The 21,785-nt window shown below is 40.5% G+C and overlaps 1 protein-coding gene across 1 annotated transcript in view; it reads right to left on the bottom strand.

Annotated features, from left to right (window-relative positions):
* The window catches only part of SEL1L (SEL1L adaptor subunit of SYVN1 ubiquitin ligase), a 53,502-nt gene that overhangs the window by 20,917 nt on the left and 10,800 nt on the right, over window positions 1-21,785 (bottom strand). Inside the window, exons 2-11 of the mRNA XM_061611894.1 lie at window positions 18,752-18,789; window positions 16,523-16,748; window positions 12,213-12,380; window positions 11,204-11,309; window positions 8,890-9,052; window positions 5,729-5,782; window positions 5,576-5,635; window positions 4,557-4,638; window positions 3,440-3,594; window positions 1,912-1,968 (exon numbers count right to left, since the gene is read on the bottom strand). Of these exons, the coding sequence (XP_061467878.1) occupies window positions 1,912-1,968; window positions 3,440-3,594; window positions 4,557-4,638; window positions 5,576-5,635; window positions 5,729-5,782; window positions 8,890-9,052; window positions 11,204-11,309; window positions 12,213-12,380; window positions 16,523-16,748; window positions 18,752-18,789 (1,109 nt within the window). The remainder of the gene's footprint in view (window positions 1-1,911; window positions 1,969-3,439; window positions 3,595-4,556; window positions 4,639-5,575; window positions 5,636-5,728; window positions 5,783-8,889; window positions 9,053-11,203; window positions 11,310-12,212; window positions 12,381-16,522; window positions 16,749-18,751; window positions 18,790-21,785) is intronic.

Raw genomic sequence — 21,785 nt, forward strand, 5'->3', positions numbered from 1 at the left:
AAAGGCAGGAAAGAAGGCTTTCTTTGCTGCCTCTATTGCGTCTGCGGAGTGCTGTCCCAGGAGGCTGTTCCAGGTGGTCCGAAGCCTGGTCGGTCCAGTTGCCCAGGAACCCTTGGAACAGTCAAAGGTCTCCTGTGACATATTGGCAAAGCACTTCGCCGATAAAATCGAACACTTACGGCGATAGGGGAGAATTAGATAGGGGAGAATTCACCTTTCTTGTCCTCCTCGATCTCTCAGCGGCTTTTGATACTGTCGACCACAGTATCCTTTTACAGCGCCTGGAGGTATTGGGAATTGGAGGCACTGTATTACAGTGGTTCCGTTCCTTTCTCTCTGATAGGTACCAACAGGTAGCATTGGGGGAGGAGGTTTCAGACCCTTGGCCTCTCAATTGTGGTGTGCCACAGGGCTCTATCCTCTCTCCCATGCTATTTAACATTTATATGAAGCCGCTGGGGACAATCATTAGGAGATTTGGGCTGCAGTGTCACCAATATGCGGATGACACTCAGCTCTATCTCTCGTTTAAATCTTCACCAGAGTTGGCTGTGGAGACCTTGTCCAAGTGCCTGGAATCCGTGAGTGGATGGATGGGAAGGAACAAGCTGAAGTTGAACCCCGATAAGACCGAGGTGCTACTTGTGGGGGACAAGAGAAGGTTGGGAGATGTTGACCTGAAGTTCAATGGGGTGAGTCTACCCCTGAAGGACCAGGTCCGCAGCCTTGGGGTTGTGCTTGATTCCAGGCTGTCCATGGAGACTCAGATTTCGGCAGTGAGCCGGGCAGCCTGGTATCAACTACACCTCATATGAAGGCTGCAACCCTACCTTCCTGTTCATCAGCTCCCACTGGTAGTACACGCCCTGGTCACCTCTTGATTGGATTACTGTAATGCGCTCTACGTGGGGTTACCCTTGAAAACGGTCCGGAAACTACAACTTATACAAAACGCGGCGGCTCGACTACTTACGAACAGTCGCCGCCGGGATCACATCACACCTGTGTTGTTCGATCTACACTGGCTTCCAGTTGTCTTCCGGGCCCAATTCAAGTTGTTGGTATTAACCTTTAAATCCCTATACGGTCTCGGCCCAGTTTATCTAAAGGAGTGCCTTCAACGCCACCAATTATGCCACCCGACAAGATCAGCCACACAGGGCCTTCTCTCAATCCCGCCGACAAAAACAGCTAGATTGGCGGGAACTAGAGAGAGGGCATTCTCAGTGGCGGCCCCCACCCTTTGGAACTCCCTCCCACAAGATCTATGGCACGCCTCTTCCCTAAATGTATTTCGTAAAGCCTTAAAGACCTGGCTCTTTCAACAGGCCTTTGGGATTTCCGGGGAGGGTTAACTTTTATGACTGAAATGCCTCTTACCCTGCACTAATATTGTTGTTGCTGCTGTATTGTTTATATATTGTATTAATGTATTTTATCACATTGTGTTTTAACTGTTTACATGTACGTCGCCTAGAGTGGCCATCGGCCAGATAGGCAACACATAAATTAAATTTTATTATTTTATTATTATTATTATAAATGTTGCACATAGCACCAAAGCACTCTACCAAGTCTACTTTCCATTTAAGCGTGCTTAGAATGATTTTTTAAATTATTTCTGCGTGGGTGAGGAAACCCAGCTTCCTCCCTTGAGTTACGGGATTGTAGTGGGTATATAAATAAGTAAACAGCTCTTTGCATATTGACTTTCCTAACTTTAAGATTACTGTTAAATACTGAAATTCTTTAGGGCTTCTTGTCATAACATGATAACAGAACAGATAGCTGCTGCCTTATACATGTGGTATTTGAATTTCGACTTCAGTCCAGTTATTTCATATGTCACCCTGGACGTTTTATATTCCTGAACAATTAAAATGCACTACAAAAATAGCAAATAATCCACACCTGATGGTTTTGTTCTACTCCTCTTCCTCCATGCAGATGCAACTGGCCAAGACCAACCTGGAACATTAATTGGAAACATGTAATGTGTTCTCTTACTAAGCAAGTCCAGCCAGAAGATGCACAACTGCAGAATGAACAAAACATACTGCAAAAAGTGAAAGGAAATACTCTGGAGAGGGGATTGTCCTGCTTCAGTAAACACAATAACTTGAAGTCAGTAACTAGCAATAAATTAGTGATACTCTAAAATAGGGACCAGCAACCTTTCTGTTGAAGGCCACATTCTTTCAGGTGTGATCTGTCAGGGCCACATACCAGCGGTGGGTTGGGCCACAGCCAAAATTGGATAGACCACATCCTTCTCTTCCCCCCCTCTCCTGCAGGTTTGCTAGAGGTCTGAAGTGACTGCTTGCCAAGGGCCTTTGAAATTAGGCTAACGACCACATGTGGCCCTAAGATTACAGATCCACCTCTGCTGTAAACATACACACACAAAAACCTATGAAGTGACTTTTTCCAGGCATGACATTTCTGTTTGAATATGAACAGACCACTCTTCATTTTTTTTTTTTTTAAGTCCCTCGTTTCCCCTGGAGTTCACTCACATAAGCCAAATTCTTTTCAATTCATTCCACTGTTGCCTAGCCTGTATAATACTTCCCTAAATGTTACGATCGGATTCAAGAGTCTTAACTAAAAAAAACCCCTTTCAGTACAACACCACTACAGATCACACACATAGAGCTAACTTTCACTGCTTTACCAGTATGCTCTGGCTTGAAAACACGTGTGCTTTAGAAAAAGGATTCTAATTCTGACTGCAGTCTGGATCTTTGCAAGTTATGATTGTGGTAGGTCTGGCTGTTCTGCAGAAACAATGTTGTTCAGTTGATAATATGTCATAATGAATTTGAAAAAAAACCTTCAGTTAATCATGAATGGCATACAGAACTCTTAACAACTTCTTGGACAGGCAGCTCCTTCTGAAGAAACATTCTCCAAGAAAGGCTCACTGAATATGTTGAAGACAAACATTTCTAGCTCTAAAGTGCACTACACACAGTACAGTTGTAACACAAGCTTTTTAATTAAATTGGCTTGGTCACTCACATTTTGGAAAAAGGAATACAGACCACAACCAAGTGTGCTTCTCTGTACCTCTACCCTTAGAAGTCATGTATTATTGTTTCCTAAAGCTTTCATGAATGCTCACAACGCTGCAGCCAAACTGGTTAGTTCATGGATGGGGAAGTTATGGCCCTCCTGAAGTTGCTGGACTACAACTGCCATCATTTGTGACCAATGGACATGCTGGATTGGGATAATGAGAGTTTGGAGTCCAACAATATCTGGAGAGTCACAGGTTCATACCCCTTATCTAGTACCTATGATACCGTGTTTCCCACCACCCCAACATGTTAACACTGATGTGCAACCTACAGTTTTCTAGACCTTTACTTGCATGCAATGACTACACCATTCTACAAGAAAAACGAATTCCTGTCATAGTTTGGCAAGTTAATCATACCTGTGCTTGAACGTCTCCCTTTTCAGCTAGAAATTGGTAATATTGTATTAAATCTTCCTCTAGCATCCCACTTGCCATTCCTGGATTTTCTACTTCATCTGGCAGACGAATTCTCTGCACCACCGTGCCTCCTGTCAGAGAGATGTCACTAGCGACTAGAAAGACAGCAAGAACATTGGTTAGCACTTATTCATATACAATTGCCTAAAAGAGGCAGACAAACATTCATGCGAAGAATCAATTCCAGTCAGATTCGAGGCTGTCTTCCACAGTCCGCAGTAGCATACTTGCTACCAAGTGCATAATCAAAAGGAAGCTTCAGCCAGCCAGTCTGAGTGCCCTGTGTGTGAATGACACACCTTCATACATTTTCATGTACAACCCCCTCTCTGCATGTACACCTAAAAACCAAAGTGTGAAGCTGCCCTCAAAAGGATATAGAAGAGCTAGAAAATGAAGAGAAGGCGTCACTGAGCATGGAGAGTAAGACATTAAACAGAATACTGCAACAGAGTCACGGACCATATCTTGGTGTGGTAGAAATAGGTAGTGAAACTGAAGTGAAATCTAAATTAAGAAGATATTGTGACAGTGGAGAGAGAATTAAGTTAAGAGCTTGTAAGTCTGAATTTCTCAAAACTGAGCTACCAAAAGGATTCTGTACTTTTAGTGACTGATCACGTGTCATAGTACAGTAGGGCCCCAGTTATATGGCGGGTTCCGTTCCATTCCCCCGCCGTAAAGCGGAAATCGCCGCAAAGCAGAATGCCATTGACTTTAATGGGGCACGTCACGTGAAAATGCCGCAAAAGCGGCTTTAAAAGAGGAGAGGAAAGCCGCCGCATTAGCAGAACGCCGGGAAGCGGAGCGCCAGGAAGCAGGGCCCTACTGTACAGTTACTACATAAGAAGATCAGCCTAAAAAACTTATAATGGCAATCGTACAAACTTCACTTTATGTAAAAGGCTAGCCTCATTTCTGTTCTGTCACACTAAGAATAGAATTAAATATTCATATTTCCATATACTGACATCCACTTTAACAAGCACTCAATTCAGAGTGGGTATGTAAGCTAATGGGAAACGTACATATGTATGTCCAAAAAAACCACACATACCATGATTGGCTACTAGACGGTAATGTGTGAGAGCAGATTCACAACTCTGAAGAACTCCTATCCCAGCCCAGTACCGGTAGCCCTGGAAAGAAGCAATTCTGGTTATTCTGACTTGTATTCAGACAAACTTAAAAAGACAAGAATCCACCTTGATTTGGAGATAGTACACATACACACAAATGAATTTCACTGTTTCATAACTAAAATTATTTCAAGTAGATGGTGTCAATGAGAGCAAAGGTGAAAGACACAGTCATATTTAATGTCCTAGCTTCCAATTTTGATTTGTGACGGGCTGTAAGCATAGTTTCATTTGTAGCAGAATTCAAGTTTTGAATACAGAAGGTTTCCTTAAAAGCAACCACAAAGTGGTTCCCCACTACTATCTTGTGGCCAGGAGAGATGGTGGAGCATGGTAAGCATCACAGTCTTGTAAGAGACCTGGAGTGCCTTGAAGCAGCAATTCCAAATGAGTAGCCCCTTCTTTGCCACTCAGAAGTTTCCCGATTAGCTGAGTGAGGATAGAAGTTTTAATCATACCCTCCCAGTGATCTCTTCCCTTGTCCCCAGTGGCCCAGCTGATCAGGAAACAGCTGAGCAGCACCAACAAGGCCCCACATCTGAGTGTGCATGTAGAAGTGTAGGACTGCCCTTCCCACTTTGTTTTAGCGCCTGATACTGATGACATGTATCTCCCTGGATGGCTGGTCATGAGGGAAAAAGGTTGCTCACCTGTGGTATAAGGAGAGATGTTAAAGATTCAGTTAAGCACTCCGCATTAAGTTAGGAGCAACTGCACTATCGATATAGCAGAATTTGAGCCAACTAAAGGAGGTACTGATTTCAAGAACTAACATTCCATTTAAAAGCAGTTAACTTCAAACCATAAAAATAAAGCAAATTTTTCAGAAGCAGAACATCTTATATTTTTAGATATTGTAAGATGTTTCTTTTTCAGTAATATAATACATCACAAGTTTTCTTCAATTACTTGTGGGTTAGATGGTAGATGCACTTACCAAAATCATATGTGCTATCAAATTTCCTCCAAGCGCTCCAAAAGTATAATAAACTAGTGCCTGCAGAAAAAATTAGGGGTGGGTTAATTATGCTGGTTTTTTTGGCATATACATTAGAAAAACTTGTTAAAAAAATCAGTAGAATTGCCATACCTTTGCCTGGCTAGAATCAACGCCAAGGCCAGAGGCATAGAGAAATCCAAGAGTCTGAAATGGAAAAGCATAGTTCATATGTGACAATTTCAGAACTGGTTTAACTCCAGTCAAACCTGCTTTACAAGGCTACTGTGTTTATCTCTGTATTGTGAATAGAAAATATTTATACACTATTTAGCAGAGAATGGCATTTTAAAGCAGATGGCAGGGTTATATTCATGGAATACCCCAGGAATGTTGAGCTGTTGCCTTACCATGTGTTTTCAGGCACAATGCAAGTGTTGCTTATCTGGCCTGAGTGTGTCACAAGTGTTAAGTCTACTTTTTCAGACTTGTAAAGTGCTACAAAACGTTGCTGTTTTTGTTACAAGAGACTAATACAACTAATCTTCTGGAAAGTATTTTTAAACTACACATCTCTTTGTAAGTAAAAGGATTTGAAATCTTGTCCATGTTGCCTGTCTACGCTAGTTACAAATTAGAATGTTCAAGATGCTTCACAGCAATAAATAGGGAGACATTCACAGCAGAGCAAATGAACTAGAACGAGACTTCACAACCGTTACGTGCATTTGAAGGCCACATAGTATGGGTACACAAGCTAGAAGTTTGTTTATTATTTATTTTATTAGATTTATATCCCACCCTTCCTCCCAGTATATGTTGTTATGGAGCATACTTTGACATTACCCATAGTGTAGATTTAATTCTGCGAGCTAATCTAAAAATAGACTTGCAATAAGAGTAGGGGGCAAAGCTTATGGCAGCCATGACTGAAAAGTGCTTTGGAAGTAGATGAAGCCTTCTAAAACAGAAATAGTGACAGCAAAAAAGGGGTGATTGTTCCTTTCTGTAGTTACATGCAAAGAGGGCTGCCACCAAGCATGACCTTTATGTTCCTTGTTGGGCTAAAAATCCAACCCCAGAACAAAAGCTACACACAGGATTTTATTTAGATCCCAAACCAGTGCTTATTTGAATTATATCAAAATGCATTTTATGCTTATGCTAAATGGAAATGAAAGTCAGGTTTCATTAATCTGATTAGTACATACGATGCTTTGCAAAAGTAATCAGACCCCTGACCAATGCTCTCATATTCCTGAATTACAAATGGTACGTTGTAATTTCTTTCTGTGTGATATTTTATTTTGAAAAGCTGAAACTCAAAAATCAATTATTGTAAAGTGACATTGGTTTTATGTTGGGAAATGTTTGTAAGAAACATAAAAAACTGAAACATGTTGCTTGCGTTAAGTATTCAACCCCTGTGCTGTGGAAGGTCCCAGTTTACACAGATGAACGAAATTGCCCTGTTGAGGACACAGTTACCTTACCATTGGCCTCCACCCGTGAACCATTAAAGTTGCTGTCACACTGTCAGGATAAAAACCTCACTGTTGAAGGATCATCGGTCAGGCTGTGGATCTGAAGGAAAATGAAGACCAAAGAGCATTCTACAGAAGTGAGAGATAATGTAATACAAATGCATAGACTAGGAAAATAGTACCAAATAATATCCAAGTGTTTGGATACCCCAGTGAGCAGTTGGATTAATAATCAGAAAGTGGAAGCTGCATCACATCACCCAGGCACTGCCAAGAAAAGGCCGTCCTTCAAAAATTAGTGCTCGAACAAGGAGACTTGTGAGAGAAGCCACAGAGCCCAAAAATCACTTTGAAGGAACTACAGAGTTCAGTGGCTGGGAGTGGAGTAACAGTGCACCACTCAACCATATCTTGAGCTCTGCATAACACTGGCCTGTATGGGAAGGTGGCAAGAAAGAAGCCGTACTATTAGAAAGCACTATCTCAAAGCATGTCTGGAGTTTGCCAGAAAGCAAGAGAGTGCCCCAGCTGCGATGTGGGAAAAGGTTTTGTAGTCAGATGAGACTAAGATAGAGCTTTTTGGACAAAACTCAAAGCGCTATGTGTGGCGCAAACCTAACACTGCCCATGCCTCAAGACACACCATCCCTACAGTGTTGGTGGCAGCATCATGCTGTGGGGATGCTTTTCATCAGCAGGGACTGGGCATCTTGTTAAAATTGAAGGAAGAATGGATGGAGCAAAATACAGGGAAATAACTGCAAGAGAACCTGCTTCAATCCACTAAAAACTGAAGCTTGGGAGGAAATTCAGTTTTCAGCAGGACAATGATCCCAAGCAAGGCCAAAGCAACACTGGAGTGGCTCAAGAATAAAAAGATGAATGTCCTACAGTGGCCCAGTCAAAATCCTGATCTAAATCCCATTTAGAATCTGTGGCGCTTTTTGAAAATTGCGGTCCACAACGTCCAACCAACCTGAATGACCTGGAGTGAATCTACAAAGAAGAATGGGCCCAAATTCCTCCAACACTGTGTGCAAAGCTGATACACACCTCAAAAGACTTAAAGCTGTTATTGCAGAGAAAGGTGGCTTTACCAAATATTAATGTGTGGGGATTGAATACTTATGCAAGCAACTTGTTTCATTTCCCAACATAAAACCAATGTCACCTTACAATAATTGATTTTGAGTTTCAGCAATTCAAAATAAAACATCATATAGAACGAAATTACAATGTACCATTTGTAATTCAGTAATCCGAGAGCATTGGTCAGGGGGCTGATTACTTTTGCAAGGCACTGTATGCTGGCAAAGAAAAGAAGTATAATTTAGACAAGAATTTCCACATCACTTTAACTACATCTCTCTTCCTTTTTGCAACAGAAAAAAAACTAGCTGAAACCGGTTTCACATTCTCTGAAAATCTTGATAAAATAAGAATGATGTGGTGTTTTGTGGAAGCAATTGTCCTGCTTGGCTGACCCCAAGAATTGCTCCGTATTTCTCAGAGCAAATAAGAACAATCATTGATGTGGACAGAAAGTCCGTGCTTTGACATGAACAAACTATTTTAGATAATACCAAATGAGCAGTTGAGCCTTATGGCAACCATGACTGAAAAGTGCCTTGGAAGTAGATGAAGCCTTCTAACACAGAAATGGCAAAAAAGGGGTGATTGTTCCTTTCAGTAGTTACATGCAAAGAGGGATACCACCAAGCAGAGAAAAATGCACATCCTTGAAAACAAACCACACAATGCAAGTTATATACACGTCTACAAAAGTTCACACACTATTTAGTAAAGAAATGCACTTTAAGGTATACATACTGTTTGCCCCTTAGGAGATCCTTCCTCAGTCAGTTTCTCAAACAGTTCTTTAGCTGACCGAATGTTTTGCTTCAGGTAGTCCCCAAACAACATAGCATAAGACACTTTTTCCATTGCTTTAGTATGATTCATGTCAGCTGCTCTCAGAAGATACTGGTAGGCTCTTAAAGGAAAGAGTATGCATAAATATGCATGGACAGCTTGTGATGCACTGGCATAATACTCTTGTAATGCCCACTTCCCAGTTAGTGTAACAGCTATATTTTGAACCATCTTCAGAGGCAGCCCCAAGTATAATGCATCAATGAAGTATACCCTGAGCATTACCAGAGAATTGATCAACAAGACCAGCTATCTCTGTCCAAGCTGGAAAAAGGTGTTCTCTGCCATGGAGCATGCAATATACTCACAGTAATATAGCTTAGACACCTTTTTTTTTTTAAGCTGGAGCTCTATTTATTCAAATAAACTCATGTCCAAATCAGACCAGAAGTCAAGGAATGTTATTCTTTTGAGGAAACAGAAATTGCTCCATGGCAAAAGGCAAAGGGTTTTCCCAATGTACAACGAAAGTATTTGTGCTACAAAATTGAAATACGAGGCCTCGTATATATTGGAAAGGATGCCAAAATGCCTTAAATGGTGAGGAGCAAAGTAGCCCGACAACATAATCATTGTATATATTTAGTGTCTAACTTTCAGGGCTCTATAAATTCTGTGATATATCTCCCACCCTCCAAACTCTGTGCACAGAATAGATCCTTGTTTCCCACAAATTATATGAATTAAACATGTAAACAAATCATATTGCATAATTTGTTCTGTGTTAGTCGTGAAAGAAAAAGAATCTGCTATGCTAGCCATTGAAGCCTGTGCCCAGCCTCTGATTTCTGAGATTTCAGTAGTCATTGCCTACGTACCTCCAAGGCCATCAAGATCTTTTGAAAGTTCTTCCTTTTTTGTTTTGTTTGCATGAAAGGTAAGATCCATGGGATGTAATATATTCTAAAAGTGAACACCAGAAACCACTTTAGCTGCTGCAATTTGCACTAGTTGGGAGTTTTTAAACACTCCAAGGGCAGTTCCACAATAGAGCACATTGCAGTAGTCCAATCTGGGTGCAACCTGGACATGGGCAACAGTGCCTAGATCTGCATGATCCAGGAAAGACAATAAATGCCACCTAAGCCAAAGCTTAGCAAATGCACTCCTGGCCACCTGAGCCTCCAGGAGGACTCCCCAAACTATAGACCTGACACTTCAAGGAAAATGCAACCTCATCCCCCACAGGCTGTATCTCCAAGAACAGATCAGCATTCTGGCTGACCAAAGGCACTTCCATCTTGTCTGGACTAAACTCAGATTAGCCCACATCCAATCCATCACTGCACTCACATATGGCTCAGGACCTCTATAGCTTTCCTGCTATTAAGAGAAGAGCTAGGTATCATCTGCATATTGATGAAACCAAACTGAAAATCCCCAGATGACCTGTCCCATGGTTTCATGTAGATTAGACAACATGGGGACAAGACAGAATCCTGTCTATAAGAGGGCAAGATCTGAGCATTAGCTTCTGGGATGTACGGGCCATAGCAAGATCAGAGTCACCCCATCCCTTCCTAGCAAGATACCCAAGGATACCATGGTCGATGGTATTGAGAGCCCCTGAAATGTCCAGTGGAACCAATAGGCACACACTCCCCTTGCCCCATTCCTGGCATTGATCTTTGGCTATATTACACTAACGTAACCAAAGAAGTTTCAGTTCCAAAACCAGGCCTGTACCCACAAAAGAAAGGATCCAAGTAATTAGTAACATCCAATAAGTACATTTTACTTCACTGTTAAGCCATAGACAGCCAGAACACAAGGAGGTCTTAGAAGGGAGGGAGTCTATTCCTTTATTCCAGCTGCAGTAGACCTACAGGTGGAAGCCCTCTGTGGAAACAGCAAACAACTCTATCTGAGGCACGTCTGGTGGGAATGTGGAAGAGGGCCTTCTCTGCAGCTCTGCCCAGATCATGGATTTGTCTGGCACCGTCTGTTGGTTTTTTGCCACCTCACAAAGGTCATAGTTGTTCATATACTTGGATGAGACACGTTAAATGCATTATAGCAATTGTTTAAAATTTCCCTTGTTCCTCAGCTGGAGCAGAGAAGAAAAGTGTGACAGTTCTATGAAATGAAATTTGAACACATTGTACCCCACTTTAAGTATTGCTTACAGTAGAAAGTCATAGTTCAAAATAAGTTGTATTCCTAAATTGAGAAAGCCTAATTCTGTCACTCACACCAAGTTATGGCAACTCACTCTTTCTTCTGGGCCTTTTTACTGCTTTCATTAAGGATTTTCATCCCAGTCTGGTAAACATCCTCTGCCTCTTGCATTCGTCTTCTTCTGTTAGACTGTTCTTCAGCTTTTTTAAGAAAGGATAAAAAGTAATTAATACTTTAGCCACTAAGGAACTGTTCTCTATGCAACTATCTGGGCTGTTATAAACATCACAATCCCACATATTTCACATTGGGTTCCTGTGCTTTCAACATGCCACTGTGCTTTGTACTTTTGTCTTGCAGGAGCCAAAGTGGGATGGGCTCCGAAATAAATAAAAAAAGCCCATCACCAACTGATCGGTCCAACTGATCAAAAGTATACTTAGCTCAGAGTTTGGTAGTCATGTTTAAAAGAGTGAGAATCATCTTCTTGACCTCAGCAAAGGAAATCCCTTCTTTCTTAAAAAAAAAAAAATCACACTGACTTCCATTTTTCATTTATTTGAAGATATGACTGACTGTTTCTAAGTGGTCAGAGCAACTTTTATTCTCTCAGCAAGATTCATTTACAGTTATTTTAAACCAAACTACATACTACTGTCATTTCTAAGATTTGTCCTCCCAGATTTTTCTTAAATAAGAAGCACCCTTCCCCAACTATTTTCTCTCTAGCTTTTTTTATGGGGGGAGAGGATGGTGTGAAAGCAGCTTAATCTGGAAAGTCCACAAAGCAGAAAGGCAAGTATAACCCCAACTTGACTGTTTCCAAAGTTGGGTATTTCAGGGCATATAGCTTTTGAACACAGGGATTCCCCTTAGAATTTGTCTGATCACCCTTTAAAGCCAGTGGTCACCACCATACACTGGAACAGCAAAATTTCTATTTGTCTTGGTCTGTCCTGAATCTGCTTTCAACAGATGACCTCCAAATCCTACTGTTATGATAACAACAGTATGATTTCTGTCTCAACACCATTCATTAATTTAATTAAATCTAGTCTCGCACTGCCTATGAACAGAATCTCTCAGGATAGCTCCACACTTACTTTCGCAGAAGCCCCACTTGTGATCGGCCTTGTAGTCATAGGTTGTTGCACACCAGAGTCTGCCGTCCTCCCTCCCATCTGCAGTACATTCCGAGTATTCCTTCTCCAGAAAAAGAAAGGGGAAGTGGCATGGCTCGCCATCTGCTGTTCCTCCAATGGCCGTCAAAACTAAAACAAACCAAAAAAGAAAAACCCAACATGTACCCAGGAGTTAACATTTCTGGAAGAATCTCACTGCTGCTAGAAGTTTCTTTCTTAATAGTTTTCTAGTTAAATAGAACCCGTGGCCTCTTTTTCTTCCAAAATGCAATTGTCAGAAATGACAATTCCTGCCTTATTAAAAATGGGTACTTAGATTCAGGCTACAATCATAACACCACTTACTTGGGAGTATGTCCCGCTGAATTCAACAGGACTTACTTCTGGTAAACAATAGTTATTTAGAAATTACAATAATTCACAAAATCAGACACAAGACTGGTAGTTTTCTAATTAGTAATTATCATCTGGCAGCTAAAGGACCACATGTGTGCAAAGTTGTTTATGCCATGTCTCATTGCTGTTGCATAGTAGTTCAGCCATATTAGATATTTCAGAATACTCACACACACAGTGCACATATTTTCCATTATTAATTATCAACCTTAAAAGCAGTATCACATCTACAAGTTCAATAATCAGGACAAGCTAAGCATTGTAAACTGAAATTCTCTCCAATACATCTACTCTTTAAGGCTATGGTTTGATGACATTTGATTATATAGGAAACTTGCCCCACCTATAATTTAGTTCAGGAGTGTTTTCTGTGACAGATTAAAAATATTGGACAGGGCTTGCCAACCTTTTTAGGCCAAGGGGCACATTTGGAATTTTGAGGAAGGGTAGTGGTGGTGATGGGTGGTATAACACAAATAGTTGCTACATCTAAAAGAGCAGAAAAGGATGGAAATGGAAATGGACTTCAAGTCGATCCTGTCTTATGGCAACCCTATGAATAGGGTTTTCATGGCAAGCGGTATTCAGAGGTGGTTTACCACTGCCTTTCTCTGAGGCTGAGAGGCAGTGACTGGCCCAAGGTCACCCTGTGAGCTTCATGGCTGTGTGGGGATTCGAACCCTGGTCTCCCAGGTCGTAGTCCAACACTCTACCACTACACAGAACCACAAAAGGCACAGGCACATTGTCCCCCTCTTCCCAAGCCTCACAGGGAAAAAGGGGGTTCTACATCAGCTACTACTATGCTTGTTCAGAAAGAAGCTTTCCTACTCTTTTCTCTGTGAGGGTGGGTGTCCAATCCTGCCACTCAATGAAATGTGGGCATATTTAAGAGGGCAACTTCCACTTGTGCAACAGGACTTTCCCTTCTCCTCCCACTCTATAGCTCCCTGTATGCCCCACAATCCTGCTCCAGAGCTAGGGGACCCTCTGGAGCAGATACTGGGCATAGGAGAGATAGTCCCATTGCATCTGCTGGCGTGATGCTGGTTATTGTTCATGTTTCTTAAGGAAAAGGAGAACACAACTCAGGATTTGGGCAGACTTAGATTTCGATTAGCCGTTTTCAGATGCAAGGCTAGTAGTCTGAAAGTTACATATAGTCAGTGATTACAGCTGACGTGGCATTAGGAGGGAAGTAAAAATCAGGCTGGATCCTCTTGTGTCTATGATACATGCAACAAGTCTTCTCTCAAAGTATTATATTTAGATATCTAAAAGGTTTCATTATGGTTTAGTGACTACTCCCCCCCATCTCATTTTAAGGTTTCAAAAACAACATGAAGTATCAAGCCACTGGGAAATTCCAAGTCCAGTAAGTTTTACATACACTGAGCATTCTTTGCATGGGTATATGACTGTACTAGACAAGAACCTGCAACCACTTGCCAGTTAAAATATAACAATAACTCATGTGTATTTGTTGTTATGTGCCTTCAAGTTGACAACTTATGGCGACCCTATGAATCAGCGACCTCCAAGAGCATCTGTCATGAACCACCCTGTTCAGATCTTGTAAGTTCAGGTCTGTGGCTTCCTTTATGGAATCAATCTGTCTCTTGTTTGGCCTTCCTCTTTTTCTACTCCCTTCTGTTTTTCCCAGCACGATTATCTTTTCTAATGAATCAAATTAAACCAGAACTGTCACTAGAAGCTAAAATGATGAAACTGAGGTTATCATACTTTGGACACATCATGAGAAGACATGATTCACTAGAAAAGACAATAATGCTTGGAAAAACAGCAGGGAGTAGAAAAAGAAGAAGGCCAAACAAGAGATGGATTGATTCCATAAAGGAAGCCACAGACCTGAACTTACAAGATCTGAGCAGGGTGGTTCATGACAGATGCTCTTGGAGGTCGCTGATTCATAGGGTCGCCATAAGTCATAATCAACTTGAAGGCACATAACAACGAATCATGTCGTCTCATGATGTGTCCAAAGTATGATAATCTCAGTTTCATCATTTTAGCTTCTAGTGATAGTTCTGTTTTAATTTGTTCTAACACCCAATTATTTGTCTTTTTAGCAGTCCATGGTATCCGCAAAGCGCTCCTGCAACACCACATTTCAAATGAGTTGATTTTTCTCTTATCCACTTTTTTCACTGTCCAACTTTCACATCCATACATAGAGATCGGAAATACCATAGTCTGAATGATCCTGACTTTAGCGTTCAGTGATACATCTCTGCATTTGAGGACCTTTTCTAGTTCTTGCACAGCTGCCCTCCCCAGTCCTAGCCTTCTTCTAATTTCTTGACTATTGTCTCCATTTTGGTTAATGACTGTGCCAAGGTATTGATCATCTTTGACAAGTTCAATGTCCTCATTGTCAACTTTAAAGTTACATAAATCTCCTGTGTATTATTTATTATTATTTAATGATTTATTATTTGCTTTTTATGTATGTCTCAATGCAATTCACAGTACACTGTCTTCCTTTTAAAATGTAAGGTAGTTCTGCCAGCACATCTGATGTAAGGCTAGAGTTCACTGCAACAACTATGATAAAAGGCAATATTGACTGTCACAGTTTTCCTAGGACCAAAAAATCTGTTTCTTTAGCATTGTAATGAAGGAATGAAAGGGGCCGATTGCACACAAGCAGTCAGTACCACTTTAAACCTACACCAAAAGGGGGTATTTGGAATTCTGACATCACCATTCCATACCCCTATTATTCTAGTTTTATGTCCAATAATGAATCGGAACAAAACACAAGAGAAGAATTATTGTTTCCACTGTTGCAACAGATGCAATCCAAGGAATAATATTGTCACCATCAACTGAGTGAAGTGATTAAGTCAAAACATAGTGAAAACTTGCGGCCTCAAACCACTATCCCGTACTGTTCTTGAGGCTACTTACCAGTTTTGCTTTCTATTTTTCAATGTCTCCCCACCCTTATTTGTAAAAAATTATACCACTTCAATGACACAGCTCTAGCAACGAGTATACTTGCAGGGAAGCATTAGTCAGAACATTGTTTTCTGACTCTTTATGTAAAGTGGAGTGGGTTACCTCTGGCCTACAGGCCAATCTTGGCCTGCCAGAAGTTCCAGTTTGGACTATGAGGCTTTTCCCCCCAAAATCACACCCTCCTGCCAATCAGCTGATGTCACTGACATCAATTCTGTGTTGGTTGCACACTAGCTGGACTCCCATTCATATCAAAACTTGTTCAGAAGAAATTGCTGTATTCCCCTGTCATGGTTTTGACACAATATTACAATTGGATAGATAGTTTCTAAACTCACCAACATATATTTTAAACTCACCAACATATATTTTAAAGTTGAGATTAGTCTGATGCCAATAAGAGGAGGCTACATACTGATGCACTGTTTCCCATAGCCCCACAAATCACCTCTTCCTAGCTTTAACTGTGGTGTTAACAATGTAGATATAACGTTAATCAGGGTTAGATTTTAAGCAGAATTGAATATTGAAATCTGCTGTGTATAAGTAATAAAATGGCAACAGCAATGTGTGTGGTATGCTCTCCCATACAACGGCATAGATGCATGTCTATGAAATGCATGTCTATGAAAGGAGCAACCCTGAGGGGGATATTGTCCACCACTGCAGGAAAATGCTACACCATCATTCAGGGGAGGAAAAGGGGGAGAAGAGAGGGAGGTACAAGGACAATGGCTTATTCTGATCTCTTAACTATGGTTCAGATGGTTATTCCAGTTCACTCACAGAAATCAAGATTTCCCTCCTCCCCCAGTTCCCACCAATCCGAATTATGCCCACACATTTTTTTTTAAGCTCAACAGGTGGAGATCAGAAACTACACACAAGATTACCTGCTTTTTGTGTTTCTATTTCTTCCAAGTCCTTATTTAATAGGCTTGATAGTTCTAGAGAATTTAACCCCTCCGTAGTTCTTTCCTTCTCCTCCTCTTGGCTCCTAAAACTCTCTCCATCTTCAATATGAGTTTCTGGTTCATCAGAGTCAATGAAGATCTGACCTGCTACCACCTGGGTTCCCGTTGAATGGTCTTTCACCTGTTCCTCAGAAGGCAAGGTTGTCTAGAGAATAAGTAGTAGGAATCATTAAGTAGACAAAACCTTTTGATACTCTCATGTGCATAGGATTTTGTATATAAACTTAACTCATTACTCATAAACTTTGACAAAACTAAAATTCTGGCTTTTTCCCGCCGTCGTACAACTTCCGAATGGACAATTAACGGGGAAAAAATTGCCCAGGTTAGACAATTCAGGTACTTGGGGATCTTGTTCCACTTCTCCCTATCCTGGTCCCCCCATATATATTCGGCGACGCAAACTGCCAGGAATACAATGAAAGCTATCTCACACTTTTTTTATACTAGAGGTGGACAGTACATTCCCGCCGCTTCTCAGGTTTTTAAACCAAAGATTTTTCTTCAACTTTTGTATGGTGCCGCCCTATGGGCCCCAAGTTTTAATCCTAAAATCGAATCAATCCTGTCAACTTTTTTAAGACTAATTTTTGGAGTCCCACGTTGTGTTCCGGCCACAGCCCTCAGGCTGGAGGCTGGTTTACCTTCCCTTGAATTCCATGCTTGGGTATTATCTTTTAGATATTGGGTCAAACTAGCCTATATGAATCTTCCCCCTGGCCACTTACATTTTCTTTGGCGTGATCCCTTCTCAAGTTCGTGGTCCAAAGCCCTCCTTGCTAAACTGGCTTTATTAGGCTTCTCAGTGGATTATTTATCCTCATTGGATCCTGAGACAGCCAGATGGACCATAGAGACTCAATTAAAGGACACCTTCAAAGCTCCTGGACAAATGCGACTAAAACTTGCTCTCCCTTATACTCCAATTTAAGTTTCCCCTTCCCCAATTCAGCCCCCTATCTGGAATACCTGACTACACCTAAATTCCGCCACGCCTTGTCTAGGGCGCGGTTTAACTGTATTTTTTCCTCGCTTATTGTGGGTCGATACCAGGGTACCCCCTTTGATCTCCGTTTTTGTCCCTGTAATACTGTAGACATTGAGTCCTTGTCTCATGTCCTTTTTGTTTGCCTTTATTATCGCATGGCACGTTCCAGATACTTAAATCCTATTTTAATAAACCTTCCTGGCAGGTCCAGGATAGTTTTATTGCAATATCTTCTGGATGGCAAGGACAAATCAATAACCTTATCCGTCGCAAAGTTCATTTTTACTGCCCAACGGATCCGAAGGAAGATCCTCCCTCCCTCCTAGTCAACCAGGCCATTCTAAATATATATATATATATGTTTTTATTCTCGGATTTCTATTACGAGTAAAGTCAACTGTATATTGTATTTCGGGTCTTTGACCGCAAATAAACTTGATTGATTGATTGATTGATAAATTTAATCAAAGTTGGAGTTTTCATATTTTGGGATATAATAAACACATGCAGAGTCAGAAGATATCACCACAAATTGATGTTTATGATTAAGAATTACTCTTCTCTTGAAGATGTGCCTGTTCCTCTCTACTTCTCACAATGGCTTCCAGAATCTGCTGCATTCGTTTAACATGTAAGCCTGTTCTCTGCTCACTGCAACACATATGTCTCCCACTACACTAATCTACTCCAGCCCTAAATAATGTTTGGGTGAGATCCAATTATGTCCGTCTGCTTGTGCAAGAGGACATCCATTTTTGAAGCCCGTTCCTCCCCTGATTCTGCTCTCGAGGGTCCCCCAACCCTCCAGAGCAGATCACACATGGTGGAATGGGGAGGATGGAGAAGCTCCATTGTGCGAGTGGACCCCCATTCATGCTATGCTGGATCTCACCCATTGTTTTTTACTCCAAGTTGAAAGTACTGTTTCTGCCCTCTGCCAAGGTATCCAAGTAATTTTAGTTATAGTTCAAGGTGCGCTATATAAAAAGATAACCATTCAAGTTTTAAAGCAGTCCTCCCTACACCATAAATGAAGTCTTTTGTCACAAGTAGCATAAAGTGCATGCTCTTAAGGATAAGAATCTGCTGGTATTAGCAATCAGAACATTCACAGTGTTTTTCAACTGCAACAATCACACATGAGGAGATTCTGTACTCACCTTTGATTCAAAGGGTTCCTCTTGAGTTCCTTCTTCATCTGCAAAATTAAAGAAGAGTATTTTAAGAGAAGTTAGATAGAATTAAGCTATCTATGTTTTATTGAACAGAACTGAAAATCCCTGGATAATATAAGGCACACAAAGCCTGTGTTTAAATGAATACTATTTACAATTTCAAAAATGTATGAATAAATCAGGTGCTCAACAAATACAGAGAACATTTCTTCTCCCAGCCCAAATGTCACTCTATAGTTTAATCTGTTTGTAAATATTGGTGTTCAATCTCTGCAATGTGTAGACATCCTAAGGCTCTTTAGTGCACTGAATATTCTAGAAATAATACACTGTTAGATATTTTACCTATAACTGCTAATATTTTTAAAATATTGCTAAGATTGGGCAGTAGTAGAGAGATTAACATTATTGCAACATGTAGGTTATGCCACCCATTTAAGTAAGAGACTAATATATGCTGATGTCTTCTCTACCAAGTTATCAGTTACATGAAAAGGTCACACTTTATGTCTCTAGAGATGCTGGTAAAGACTATTATAACTTGTTGTTATGTGCCTTCAAGCTGATTACGACTTATGGCGACCCTATGAATCAGAGACCTCCAAGAGCATCTGTCATGAACCACCCTGTTCAGATGACAATTCTAGACTTGAATAAATCAAGATTATATATTGAAGAGATCAAACACCTTTCACCATATGTCCTGAATTATGTCTTTTGTTCTTTTTATTATTGTTCTGTCATTCTTTTGACAAAGCACAACCCAATAGTAATATGGGGAAAATGTGTTTTAAATTCTTAGAAGAGAACAAGAATATTTAATAGCCAGTAAGGAACAAACTCTTTAAGAGTAAAGAAGGAAAGTATTGTGCAGGAAATAAAACTCTGGCAATGGAAAAAGTGGAAGAGGACAAAGGGGAAGAGACAGGAGGACCTCTTAACGGAAGCCTCAAGAAAAAGAGTTAGAAGATGAAAGTAAAAAAACAGGTTATCCAACTGCAGGCAAAATTGGGAAATAAATACAGAATTGAAAGATCAGTCTTAACAACCAGTTAAACTGAAGTTTTTAAAAATTGTTTTTCCAGATATTACAGCAATGAATAAGAATAGAAGAGCTGAGAAACAGCATTTCAAAAGAGGACACAGCGTGTCATTATCTGTTTTCATAAAGTTTGCAGGTTAGTAGTGAGCACTCTGGTTTGATCTTATTCAGGAAAAGCAAGAAATGCGAAGCCAGTCATTTTAATCTTTGTGGATGAGATTTAGAAATAGCTCAGGGAAAAAAACCCTACCATGTTATTAGATGTTATCAATGGGGCAGAGGAAACCAACTCAGTGGAGGCCAGCGTAAGTTGTGCTGCAGCAAGAGAAGTCCTGCCATATCCAATTGCCATTCAGGAGCTTCTGGGTTGGCTGAATGCCAGCTAAGCCGGGAGCTGCGCACTGGGACCAGAAAGTAAAAGCCTGCTCTCCCAAATACCATTACCGGAAAGCAAGCCCTCTCCATTGACTTCTATTGTAATTATTTTCTTAAACCGAACTTTTTCCTGGTGTAATTTTTCTAGGATTGGGACCTGTAGGAGCACTCCGAACATGAGTTGGATGTGGCCTAAGTCCCCTCCCCTGACACACTCCCTACATGCCTTTTTCAGGCTTGATACTGGCTCCACTTGCGCTGGTCTCGGCTGAGCCAGGCTGAGGGATTTACGCCAGCTTGGCCAAGCTGAGCTGGGACCCAGCCAGCTCAGCTGGAGATCCACCACACCCAACTCTCAGCCCAGCATAAATGCAAGTGGGATTATGCCCTAAATCACTAGTGAAATGATTTCATCAAGATTTTTAATGAATAGCTCTACCTATATTAGTAAAAACCCTGCTCAAGACTTGCAATGTCGGTATACTTTTCTTTGAAAATATACGTGCCCTACAACTATGAACCTGAAGTGATTCCATTAAATTCCATATTTAAGCAGCACTAGTATTAAGATAACACATAGAGAGATATCAGGATCCTGTGAAAATAACTAAATATAAAACTGCCCATTAAGTTAGCACTGTGGTTTGGAAGAGCAACTGAAAGCAAGGAGGAAACGTTGTTTTAAGCTGAACCCACTGAATTTCCAGAACTGGTGAGTGTATTTTCATTTGTATCTTTAAGAGTGAAGCAAGCAGTGTTTCATTCTCATTGCATCATGTTAACATCTCTCTGAAGGAACAAGCTCTGTATTAAGTTGTACACAAACAGAGATGATTGTCAGCAAATAGATGTTCTTTCCAAAGCAAGGGGAAAAACAGATTGTGTTTACTAGTTTTCCCTTTAAGTTTTGCAACTAATTTGTGAATCAGTGGGAAAGACCTCTTGGACTCCTTTACTATTCCCGGTGCAGAACTTCTAGATAACAGATGGAAAAAAGAGTAAATTTAAAATACCAGGAACCCAGATTTATGAATATTAATTTACTGCTACTTGGAAGCTTACTTTGATAATATTCTTAAATGAGATAATATTCTTAAATAAGGAGAAATGTCAATTAAGGGTTGCCATGAGAAAATTAAAAGATTACTAACTATCAGTATTAATTTTCTGAGTTGTTTTCCAAATGGAAATCCAAGCTAAAATGATTATTACTTATTTCTGCAAAATTCATTGGCTGGATTGCATAACTCAAAAGGTATGCATTCTGGGAAATTAAGGGTATGACATCAACTCCTACTTTTAAGCATCCGGAGAAAATTTTCAAAGAAAGTTAATATAATAAACACATGGTTACAATCCACCATATTTTATTCCACTATCAAGTTTTCAGCTAATTTTAGAGGTTCCCGTCCTCCAGGTGAGTCTCAAAAGGCACCTTATAGTTGTTCTGTTTAGTCTCTCTCTCTCTCTCTGTACCTATTGGGATTTTTCTTTTTTGGGGGACAGAGCCAACTTGAACTTGAAATGTATTTTTTATTTCAAATAAATAACTTAAATTGAACAAAAATGGACAAATTACCTCTAAGGCCAAAGTAGCAAAGG

This window comes from Rhineura floridana, chromosome 2, assembly GCF_030035675.1.
Source record: "Rhineura floridana isolate rRhiFlo1 chromosome 2, rRhiFlo1.hap2, whole genome shotgun sequence".
NCBI lineage: Eukaryota > Metazoa > Chordata > Lepidosauria > Squamata > Rhineuridae > Rhineura > Rhineura floridana.